This window comes from Alosa pseudoharengus, unplaced genomic scaffold, assembly GCF_046254945.1.
Source record: "Alosa pseudoharengus isolate Yale_2024_CS ecotype anadromous, Long Island Sound unplaced genomic scaffold, YU_APseudo_1.1 YU_APseudo_1.1_scf_10, whole genome shotgun sequence".
Taxonomy (NCBI): Eukaryota; Metazoa; Chordata; class Actinopteri; order Clupeiformes; family Clupeidae; genus Alosa; species Alosa pseudoharengus.
The window spans coordinates 19,192,339-19,204,410 of record NW_027468565.1 but is presented as its reverse complement, the minus strand read 5'-3'; the positions used below and the strand labels follow the sequence as shown (position 1 = coordinate 19,204,410).

General features: G+C 45.0%; 1 protein-coding gene across 2 annotated transcripts; it reads left to right on the top strand.

Moving 5' to 3' along the window:
- The first annotated feature begins 319 nt into the window (after positions 1 to 319).
- Positions 320 to 11,260, top strand: ccdc33 (coiled-coil domain containing 33). 2 transcript variants are annotated; one of them, XM_076266744.1, is made up of 10 exons: positions 320 to 626; positions 1,151 to 1,338; positions 2,135 to 2,198; positions 6,664 to 6,859; positions 8,878 to 8,966; positions 9,560 to 9,691; positions 10,004 to 10,225; positions 10,370 to 10,459; positions 10,839 to 10,955; positions 11,124 to 11,260. In XM_076266744.1, exons 1-10 carry the CDS (start codon positions 594 to 596, stop codon positions 11,184 to 11,186), a joined length of 1,194 nt encoding a protein of 397 aa, XP_076122859.1. In that variant the 5' UTR covers positions 320 to 593; the 3' UTR covers positions 11,187 to 11,260. The 2 variants fall into 2 exon arrangements, with proteins under 2 accessions (XP_076122859.1, XP_076122852.1); XM_076266737.1 differs by having other exon boundaries at positions 10,839 to 11,194.
- Positions 11,261 to 12,072: the final 812 nt, after the last annotated feature.

The following is a 12,072-nucleotide window of genomic DNA, read 5'->3' as shown; positions in this document are numbered from 1 at the left end:
TTCTCTTTGTCTTTTCTTTGATGTTTTTTTTTTTCTTTCTTCAGTTTCTTTCTTTCTTCTTTATATTTCTCATCCTCACACTGCTTTTCTTTCTCTATCTCTCTGTCGTTCATATTCTTTCTCTCAGATCTCTAAAGCCCTTGATAAGCAGTCAGATCACTGCTGTCCGTTACAGGTTATTTACAGGCCACTATAAACACACACACACACACACACACACACACACACAGAGAGAGAGAGAGAGAGTCACACCTATCACACTGAGCTTAGTGACAACAGTGGGTAAAGCACAGGATCTCTGTTTACCAGACACCGGCTGCAGCCTAGCACATAGCGACAGGGCAACTACTGGGTACTGCCGAGCCTCATCATATACACCACAGCAATGAGAGCACACACACAGCAATAAGAGCAGGAACATTTCCCTCCTCTCGACTGGAGTTGTGTGGTTTGGCTGCAGAGTTGTTTAACATCAAGACGCCATGCTGGCTGTGTGTGTGGAGCCTGGACTGGGCAGCTGAGAGTGACTCAGAGCTGGGTTGGCCATGGAGATTGGCTCTAATTGAGACACTGTGTCTGTGTGTGTCGGCAGCATGAAGAGGTATTACAGGCCGCATACAAGCACTGTAAGTACAGGGAACAGGTCACGGCTCAGTGGCTCTCTCTATGCGATGGCTTTTGGGCTGATCTTATGTAAAGTTATCAGTATGCATAGGAAGCTTCGCGGTTCATAAGGGTTGTGTGCGAATTATTCCAGGATAACAGTGGGAACATGTTTTTTTGAGAACTGAGAAATGCTTTGTGTAGGATATTAATGCATACCGGGTCAGTGCTGCACACCCTTTTGTGATACATTCTTTTCTGTCTGTAAATAGGATCATAAATAATGTTGTTTCTAGAGTGGCTTCCATGGTGTTGCGTTAATGTTTCGTTTCCCCAGACATGCCCTGACAGTGTGCTGATAAAAATGCTAAGCAGTGTCTGCCTCTCACTGGAAAAAAAAACTCTTTACCCATATTGGATGTTTTCCAAACATGTTTATATGCTGCACCTTTTCTCTTGTGTTCAAAACAGAAGTCCATTAAGCATGTACCTGAATAATAAAATACTCCACCTCCTCAGTGACTGCCCTCTCTGGTCTCCCTCACAGCTCCAGAGGGATAGCTTTGGGCTGCCCTCGTACGACGCCCTGGCCCAGATCCTCCCAGAGTACCAGCACCTCCTCAGAACCGTCCGGCCCGAGAAGCAGGAGCAGGGGAAGACCGATGGAGCCCAGAGCCAGAGGAAAGACCCGGCTCAGATCAACCACACCTATGACATTCACGGCCCGAACAAACGGTATGGCGTCTGCATCTGTGTGCAAATCTATTACACCTTTGTGTGGTCCGCAGATAGCAAATAGTGACAGACATTTCCCTTGTCACCACAGCAAACCAAGCCCCAAGGGAGTTGTCATTAAAGTAACACAATGTAGGAATTCCCCTTTCTATCAATTGTCCACGTACTGGGGACACCATTTAGCGCTAAGGGGGCACCCAGTTCGTCTAAAACCGATGAAAAGGGTCCTGCTCTTACCCATGACAACAGCATTGCATAGTACAGTGTTGCAAAGTCAGTATATCACCAAAATGAGTTTGAAGTTATTATGTTAAAATCATTGCAATGTGTTGCTTTAAGTTGAATAAGGTGTTTGGTAGTTGTATTCATATGTAAACATTTAGAACATTAATTAAATAAATAAAAAATAGCTGAATCCCAAACAGGTTGGTGCTGATCTGAAATGTATCCAGTTCAATCTTAGGACTGACCCATTGCAACTGCTGCTCTTTGAAATTATATCTTTAGACTGGAAAAACAGGTATAGTTTATTAGCAACAGACATTTTGAAGAGTCCATGCAAATGTAAAATGTGTTCTTGCAGTTAGGCACATGTGTTGCCTTTGCCTTTGTGTAACTGTGAATTCCTCAACCCTTCCAACAACACTACTTTTCCCACTTACAGTATAGTATGTACTACTAGGATGACTTGATAACATGCAGTGATGCAGTATACTAGGATGGCTTGATAACATGCACTGATGCAGTATGTACTATGCACTGATGCAGTATGTGCTCCTGATCTTCTCCCTCCCAGCCCTCCCATCCCTGACTTCCAGGACAGCTCCTTCACTGCTGATGTCACGGAGCAACAGAACAAAGTGAGTCCGCAGCTCCTCATCTTCACACACTACATTCACACATGTGACCTTTAATGTGTGAATTAACAGTGTCTACCTCTCACATACACCATCTTATATCACATATACAATAGTGCATTATCCTTATACACCATGTTAGCATACAATTTCACCTTGTACCTTGTTACTAACATAGTGCATATGAGTGATGAATGTGTGATATAGAATTATGACAGGTCAAATAATGTTCCTGTATGGTTTGTATAAAGATAAAATTTGAAATATGGTTTATATGACCTATGACCTCTCATAACTAGTGAGTGACACACTTGCAGGCTTACTGTTCGATAGTGTGCTTTGGAGCGTAACATGCCATCGTGACTTTGGAGCGTAACATGCCATCGTGACTTTGGAGCGTAACGTGCCATCGTGACTTTGGAGTGTAACATGCCATCATGACTTTGGAGCGTAACGTGCCATCGTGACTTTGGAGCGTAACGTGCCATCATGACTTTGTGTTTGACATGCTGATCATGCTGTGGCTCTGTGTGTTGGCCTACAGAAAACAACCCAGCCTTAGAAGCAGCTCACTCGACTCAACTAAACAAGCAGCTCACTCGACTCAACTAAACAACCCAGCCTTAGAAGCAGCTCACTCGTATCAACTAAACAACCCAGCCTTAGAAGCAGTTCACTCGACTCTACTAAACAACCCAGCCTTAGAAGCAGGTCACTCGACTCCACTAAACAACCCAGCCTTAGAAGCAGGTCACTCGACTCAACTAAACAACCCAGCCTTAGAAGCAGGTTACTCGACTCAACTCAAACTCAATGTCTCTGTGTCTTTGCTTTTGTCCTCCTTGTGTACTGTCGACAAAGTGTAGCATAGACACAGTGATTGGACGGGACTAGACAGGACTGGACAGTGTGCCATGTTCATGTTTTGGTCTGTGTTTGTCTGGCGGCTTGTTTATCTCGTCTTCCTGAAAAAGGCAGACTGACAGAGTCTGCTGTCTGTCTGCCACCCCTGGGCACTCTGGCACTGGCAGACTGTTGCCTGTGGAGAAGGTGCCAGCCTGCTGTGTGTGTGTGTGTTTGTGTGTGTGTGTGTGTGTGTGGTGTGTGTGTGTGTGTGTGTGTGTGTGTGTGTGTGTGTGTGTGTGCGCGCGCCAGTGTGCTATGCAGGGTTTCTAAAGCCTTGAAGGTCAAGAGGAGACCTCTTGCTGATGCTTTTGTTATTAATTCCTATTTAAAGCGCCTGGAGCTTGTTGTCACCCTGGCTGCCCAATCTCCTGATGGTGCTATTCTCCCACAGGACTCTCTGCCTCTTTTTCCCTCTACCTCTCTCTCTCTATCCTCTGTTCTCTCTCTCTCTTTCAATCCCTCTGTCTTTCCTGATCCCTCTTTCTCTCTCTTTCTCACAATCCTTCATTCTCCGTCTCCTCTCAAAGTCCCCCCATACTCCCCCTCTCTCTCTTCCCATTTCTCTCTCTCTTTCTTCCCATCCCTCTCTCTCTCATCAACAGTCTCTGGGAGTAGCGCTTTAGCGCAGCAGGAATAGATTAACATTTACGCTCCATCCTCTGTGCCTTCTACAAACACGAGGAAGTGGACTACATGCGTGGAATATGAATCTCTCGCACTAGTGTCCACTCACTCTGCTGGGTTTGTTTCATTCCAAGTGTCTGAGTACTTGTTGCTCATAGGGGGTGTGGCGGGGATGTCCAATAGGCTCTCTCTGCATTAATGACCAGTAATGGAGGATCTCTCTGCATTAATGACCAGTAATGGAGGTTGTTTACTGTGGTCACAGACAGGTGATATTTCCCATGTGGACATACAGGACACTTCAGTGCAAAAGATTGGACATCTACATGTCACCTCACACACATTACACGCACACTCTCATTTTCCTCTGTGTGTGTGTGAGAGAGAGAGAGAGAGAGAGAGAGAGAGAGAGAGAGAGAGAGAGAGAGAGAAATACAGTTGTAGATACACACACAGAGACACCTCTATTCCACCCTCATGATTGCACCTTCCATGTACTCATGACTACATCTTACCTCTCCTCCCTCACCTCCCCACCCCACCCCACTCCATCCCCCCTTCTCTCTCTCTCTCGTTCCCCTCTATCCCCTGTTCCCCATCCCACTCCCTTTTTCTCTCTCCCTCCCCCACCCTGCCTCCCTCCTGATGTGCCAACTCCCCAGTCTCCGATCTCATCAGCAGGCATGATTGTCACCTTGTGCTTGTGCCCTTTCAATTAGACGCTCAATTTCATATAGAGGTCCCTGGGGAGCCACATCTTCACTGGCCCAGATTGGAATCTCCTAATCGCTTGTGTTACCCCTACATCCCCCTTCCCACACACACACACACACACACACCTCTTCACTCCCCACGCACAGATACCTAAGGTGCCCCATCCCAAATCAACACCTGCTCTACCCCCCCCCCCCCACACACACACACACACACACATAATGTGATGGTGGGGTGACTGAGTACACTGAATTGTGAAGCAGCAGTCTGACATCTGTGCGCAGTGACACATGGCACGTAGAGGAGGACGGAACCAGACGGAACACAGAGACAGAACACAGACTACACAAAGGAGCACAACAATGGAAGTGTGCCCGGCAACATTCCGGAATTCTCTCTGTCTCGGAATTTTCAATGCAGCTCCACGGCAACAGCTGCGTCACCCTCTTTGGGCCTCTGGGCCTTTGTGTAGCAGGATCCTGGCCACCGAAATGGGGAAACCCTTTGTTCCTTTCAGGATGTTTGTCAAAAGCTGTGGGGAAAGAATACTGTATGTGGCACATCCAAGGACCATGGATCACATAAGAATTCATAAACAAGTTAACCACTGATTTACAAGGCATCATTTTGGTTTGGCTAACAGCTGCCCATTCCAGAGGAAATCATTTGTAGAGAGAACCAGACATGTTGTGGTCTGATTATTCATGGGAATTCCTTTTCCAACCAATGCCATCCTGCACATATGGTTTCATCAGGGTCTAACTCCCCAGGGTTCCCTTGAAAAAGAGATGTAAGATCTCAATGGGACTCACCTTTTAAAGTAAAGTGTATTAAAAAAAATTTTTTTTTAAAAACTCCTATTCAGTCTGACTGGAGATGCTCCAGTGAATAATGTGTTGTTAGGGGCACCACTGCCCAAACTTCCCCTAGACAGAGCGAGCTTAGACAGAACAGATCCCAACACCCACCCCCCCCCCCCACTGGAACGGGCATTCGTGCCAAATCCCGTTGTCTGCTGGTCCACCTCTCCCACTCCACACACACACACACACACACACACACACACACACACACACACACACACCCATCTCCCAGGGAGCAATGAGAGGAGGTGGGGAGGAGGATGGCAGTCATACAGACACACTGAGCCCAGGGACAAATCGCTCTGGCGAATAATGCATGGAGGGAGGCTGGGGGCTAATCCTACTCCACTGGTGCAGAGAGGCATGTTCACCTGCTGCTCACTGGTCCTGGTGGAGGTGTACAGCACACGTGTGGCTCTGGGGCGCCATCTAGTGGAGATTGGGGCTAACCCTGCACATGGAGCAGGCATCTTCACCTGCTATTTTGTAAGGGAAGGTGGATATACAGCACAAAGCTTACACACAGTCCATATGTAGGACTGAGGCACCATCTAGTGGTGATTTTTGTAGCGTTTGTGGTCCTCCACTTGGCCTGCCCAGTATGTTTCCTAACAGTGATGTTGTGCAGTAGCAACAGGCATATATTTACATGTCCATAAAATAACCACCTTTTTCCTTCCGTCATTGTTTTTAGAAAAGCGTATAGAACTTCACCCAATCTAGTTGTGCTTTACCAACACATATTGGATTGCATTTGGACACATACAACGTACCAATCAAGGATATTCATGTGACAGTGGGGGCACAATAATATTCTTGTCATCATGAGGAAACAAATACTTAAGAAAGATTGTCTGCTCATAATCTTGAATTATCACCTAAAACCTGTGATAATAATGTGCCTGGAGTGTTATGTTGGCCCCTGAGCTCTTTCTCTACTGCTGTGTGTGTGTGTGTGTGTGTGTGTGTGTGTGTGTGTGTGTGTGTGTGTGTGTGTGTGTGTGTGTGTGTGTGTGTGTGTGTGTGTGTGTTGGCCCCTGAGCTCTTTCTACTGCTCTGTCACATCTGTTATTGATAGATACTCATATGCATATATACAGCCACTTTGATGAGTTTATGGTCAGGTGATCGGTAGAATATGCACGGTGACAGATAATATAATGATGATAACTGTGTTAGAGATTGGGCAGGGCAGGGCATAGCTTTACTTTACTCTATCTCCCTTCCCCCTACTTCCATTATATTTGTTTTGCTATCTGTCTTTGTCACTATGTTTAACCTTTTCTGTCATTTCTTTTCATCCCCCCTCTCTCCTTCTCTCTCTCTCCTTCACTCTCTTTCTGTCTCTCTCATTTTCTCAGGAACTGGAAAACTATCGCACAGCCATGTGTAAGATGGCGGAGGACATCATTGCCTTGCGCACACAGCAAGCTGCTTTGGAGGCAGAAAACAGTCATCTCCGTAGTGCCCTCAGTCTCCATCAGGAGGTGGGCCACACACTTCTGCAGGACACAGACGTGGATGTCATGACCAAGGCTGAAATCACAGACAGAATTGGTAAGGCTTCCAGTGCACCATCCAGGGGTGTTTACCTTTGTGTGTGTGTGTGTGTGTGTGTGTGTATGTGTGTGTGTGTGTGTGAGTGGTGTCAGTGGGCCACTCACTTCCATGAACCACATGATTAATGATCACGTGGAAGATATTCACTCTTTTGGGACCTCAAGGTTACGTTCATAACCAGAATATTTGCATGCGGACATGTCGGACATGTCATTTTAAGAGGAATGTTTTGTTTTTTTTCTTAATATAATTCCAGTACTAATGTGTGCAGAAGCGTTCAAACTCAGTCATGCACATTTCCACAGCTGTGTTCTGTGTGTAGGTTTTGCTGTGAGAAATGTTTAGCGGGTAGGCGCATCCTCACCTCAGGAGACCTGACTTTCTCCTCCTCCGAGTCTAATCCCTTCTGTAGCTGCAGGTTTGTGCCTCAGCGTGATAAGCCTGCTGCTCATTTAGCAGCTGCACCCTGAAAGGCATGTGCAGCCTTATCTACCGAAGGACAGTCTGCGACCCTCACACACACACACACACACACACACACACACACACTCTCTCACACAAATATAAAGAGTCTAACATATGCACACACAAGGCCTCACACACAGCATCTGCCTTTCTCTCTCACATAGTCACACACACACACACACACAATCAAACACCCTCAAAGTCACACACACTGCTGAAAGGACACACCTAAAACGAGTGGATGAAAGCAGAGAGAGAGTATTAATTTGCGCTCAGTCGTGGATCAGGAGTCAGGGTTGTCTCCGATGCTCAGATAAGCAACACACATTCAAAGTCTGCTGCATATTTCACAAGCCCTGACATTTACTGCTATCTATCACAAACTTAGAAAAACTTTTCAAACATCCAACATCCATGCAACACTATGTGATCCAGGTTCTGGTTGAGATACACTTTTAAGTAGCCATATAAGAGACAAACACAAGTTGATGACTGGTTCTTTGTGGACCCCAGTCCTGGGTAAGTGGATAAGTATACTTATACTTATAAGCTCCCAGCTGCATACATAATCCAGAGCATACTGGATGCTCTGAGCATCAGCATATATATACCGCATACAGCATCAGAATATATATACCATATACAGCATCAGAATATATATACCGCATACAGCATTTTTCTGATATAATCCTATGGTTGCTGAGTGACATTCATATTGAAATTTGCAGTGGTCTCTTAATTTTGAATATCAACTCATTTGAATCCCAGATAGCAAACATACACTGGGACGGAACTGGGCCACACCTACCACAACGTCCGGCACGGATCTGCATAATGGACTTGATCCGGCGTCCAAACGCACATCGGTCCAAAATTGGTCTGGATCCGTTTGACGGATCTGGTGCCAATAAGGGCTAAGACTGGCCCAGTTCCGTATGATAGTCTGTGTTACTGACGTGTTCCAGATCTGCTTATCATATGCAATACGGGTCCGGTTATTGTGTGTGGTACGGACCCGTTTATCAGATATCAGCCGGCTTTATTTTGACATGTGAAATGTGATTGGTAATTAATTATCCTGAAAAATCTGTTTGCTATATGTCACTCAGCAACCGTAGGATAACATCAGACAAATGTGCAATGGTCTCTTAATTTTTTCCAGAGCTGTATAACTTTTCTAAAGGTTATACTATGCCGTTTCCGGTATTTTTGCCGACTCTAGAGCTCTCCCTAGAGTAGCGATATATTTATATTTTACTTTGCCATTGTAATTAACCTAATTCTCATGGCTTGTTCCCCCTGTACGCAATGACATTTCTTTTGTTGTGGAGGGAAAGAACTAACAACAGGCAAAAACTATATACAAAATGCTATACTGACAAGGTAATGTTTTATGATTCTCGCAAGATGTCTTTGCCATTTGTGAAGTTGCATGGCTGGTTCTCTTGGTAGCGACCTGCTACGGCTATGCTCTAGCCGATGATAGGTGAATGATTCCTCTATTGCAGTTGTGTGCAGCACATATCTCACTGGTTGTTTGTCTTTGACAGCCTCCCTGAAGGTCAAACTGGCCAGTGAGACAAGCAAAGCAGCATCGCAGCGAGACAAAATCCAGCAGCTTCAAAATGAGCTAATTAAGGTGAGTAAGCTCCATAAACCTCTCATGAATACCTGTTGTCTTCACTTAATGTCTTCATCATCATATTATCAGTTATAAACCATCCCCACTCTGCATTTGGTATCTCACGCACCATGCACATTACACAGGCCGATATCACATCAGACAGTCAAGTTAGTGAGCCCTCTACAAAGCACTTGCATATTGTGCATAGACACACGGCCAAATGACATTGATTTGGAGTAAGAGGACCCATAACCATTTATGTCACGTTACTTTACTGTGAGATAACTGAAGTTCTAGCCTGTTTGATGTTTGTGACTTCTTTGACAAAGTCTGTTCTTTCATGAGGTAACTTGTGGGAGGGATTTTGGTGCTGTTCATCAGATCAATCATTTCTGTCATTAATGATAACTGAGTCTGTAGCTGGTCCAGGGCTGATGTTGCAGCACATCAGAGACATCTACCTCCCAGTGTCAGCTATCTACTACACAGAGTAGCTGTTCCTGATGAAAGTTGGGCCCAGTTGTAAGGTTCTCCGTGTGCTGTGCTGTTGCTGATAAGAGTTGGGCCCAGTTATAAGATCCTCCGTGTGCTGTGCTGTTCCTGAGCAGAAGAATGATCATGAGAAGGAGCTGGAAAGACTGAGGAGGGCTCACCAGCAGCAGCAGGCTGTGCTGCATCGCTACCAGAGTCATGGAGCCAAAATGGCCGGCCTGGAGACCACAGTACGCCAGCAGGAAAAGGTGAGGTCGGAGCCAAAATGGCCGCCACACCATTCATTGCGTCATCATACAATGTCAGTTTCATTAAACAATCCTGATATGCAGTAAGATCACAAAAGGGGAACGATGCATCACAAAGTCGTATCGTTATTACATCCATGATACCGTCCAAAAATGTATTCATAAACAACAACAATCATCCCAAACTTCTATAGCCTGAAGCATACTGATACTTCTATGACCTTCTCTGTCTGTTCCACAGGTCAACACAGTATTCTTACAACATCTGTGCAATGCAACATTGGTTATAATATGGATGATTTTTTGTCATAGGTTATTGAAAAGATGGAGAAGGTCTTGGACACAAAACTTAGAGAACGAAACAAAGAAAATACTGATAGGAAGAAGCTCGATAGCAAAGGTGCCAACCTAACACCGGAAGGCAGGAAGAAGGAGATTGAATGTGTCCTGGCTGCTGAAAATGCTCGTCTCAGAGAGGAGCTGGAGAGAATGAGATATCAACCCCCACCTGTCATCCTCCAGCAACCAACACAGGTGAATGATGCAACACACACACACACATCGACAAACCACACATTGACAAAGACCCCTTCCTCTGAAAAAATAAGCACACACATCCATTTCTGCATGTAATGTGTGTGTGTGTGTGTTTGTGTGTGTGTGTGTGTGTGCCCTAAGACAATCCAGGTCTTTCCTGACAGAGAAAAGTTCAGCCTGTTGAGTCAGCTGGAGAGAGCAGAGGCTCGTATGCACACACTGGAGCACCAGGTACAGCTAGCTCAAAAGAACCAAGGCCATGCCTAGAACCAAGAACCAAGGACATGCTGTGCGTGCGTGCGTTTATCTTATTGCAGCATTTGACACAGTTGATCATAATTTACGCTGATGACACACAATTGCACATCTATCTATAACCACATGACATCAGTCCCATCAGTTAAACAAATATAAAACTGAGGTTTTAATCATTGGAGCTAGAGCCCAAGAAAGATAGTGTGTGATAGGTTAAGCTCTGTGGCAGATAATGCCACCTCCCTGTCGAAAAATCTCGGTGCGTTTTTTTATCCTGATCTGAGTTTTGAGGTACATTTACACACGAGTGTGTGTGTGTGTGTGTGTGTGTGTGTGTGTGTGTGTCATATCACAGCTGAAGGCTAACGCCAGAGAATGGGGCCGAGAGAAGCAGTCCTTGACCACTAAGCTGAGGGAACAGGAGCATGGTTTCGCCCGCACATCAGCCGTGATCCTCCACGACCTCCCCGCGGTCAGTACACACACCCACAAAATAAGCAAAGATAGTCTCGTCATGAAGGCCACACACTACATTTGCATGCATGTGGAAGGTTTGCAAGTGCTTAGGTTTATGTTTAGGTATCTGAATAACTTGCTACAGTGCTAATTTGAGTTAACCATGGTTTTGTGTTTGCTCTAGAAAAGTGTGACAGAGTCTGTACTTGGCCGTATTAGGCACAGACAGCTGGACCCTCTCAAATGACCTGCAGTCAAGCGGATTTTAAAGAAAAAAATGCAATTAATTTCTGTAATATAGTCTTAATAAACCAATGCACAAGAACCAATGTACCAAAATCAATGTCATTCATTTATTCATTAAACATAACAGTCATTGTTTATGCAGTTTTTTTTATTATTATTATTATTTTCCAGTAAAAATATGAACGAGTACATTCTAAACATATAGTACAGTATTCTAAATCAAAATGTTTTTTTTATATTTCAAAATATTTAACCAGGACATTTAACAGAATGGTGAAATGTTGCTCTCTTTTGTCTCCATTCTCATCATGAGTTTGGCACCCATTAGGCCCTAGCCAAGAAATCTAGATGCCCCCTAGCGGCTTTTGCTGCCAGGGCTAGTCTAGCAACTCTCCGTTGGCTTGTGAGCTCGAAAAACTTCTATCAGGCCAATCAAATCGTGTATAGAGTCGTTAGGCGGGCTTAACATAATGATTGATGGCAGTAGGGTGCGATTTGAAGGGGGGGATGGTTAGGATTTCCCCCCCCCCTCTGGTTTTCCTATCCCTACCTCTGCTAAATTATTTTTATCGTCGGGGGGGACAACATTTATCCCCCTCTGCCCCTCATATTGATTAATGCTACTTCATATAAGTAAAGCGCTGCAACGTGAGAACAGTCTAGTAGGCTAGCCTACATAATAATCTGACATCAGAAACGCACCGTCACCGTCAGCACTGAAGCTGCTGACACAGTGGCTGCGTGATAACTTAATTTGGCCTTGATCGTGCAGGACATTCCAGAATGTCGAGTGTGTAATCCATCATAAATGGCTAGGTTCAATGGAAAAGTTAGCTGGACAAATGAAAGAAAACGAGAAGGATTCAGTGAAGCATAATAATGTTTTA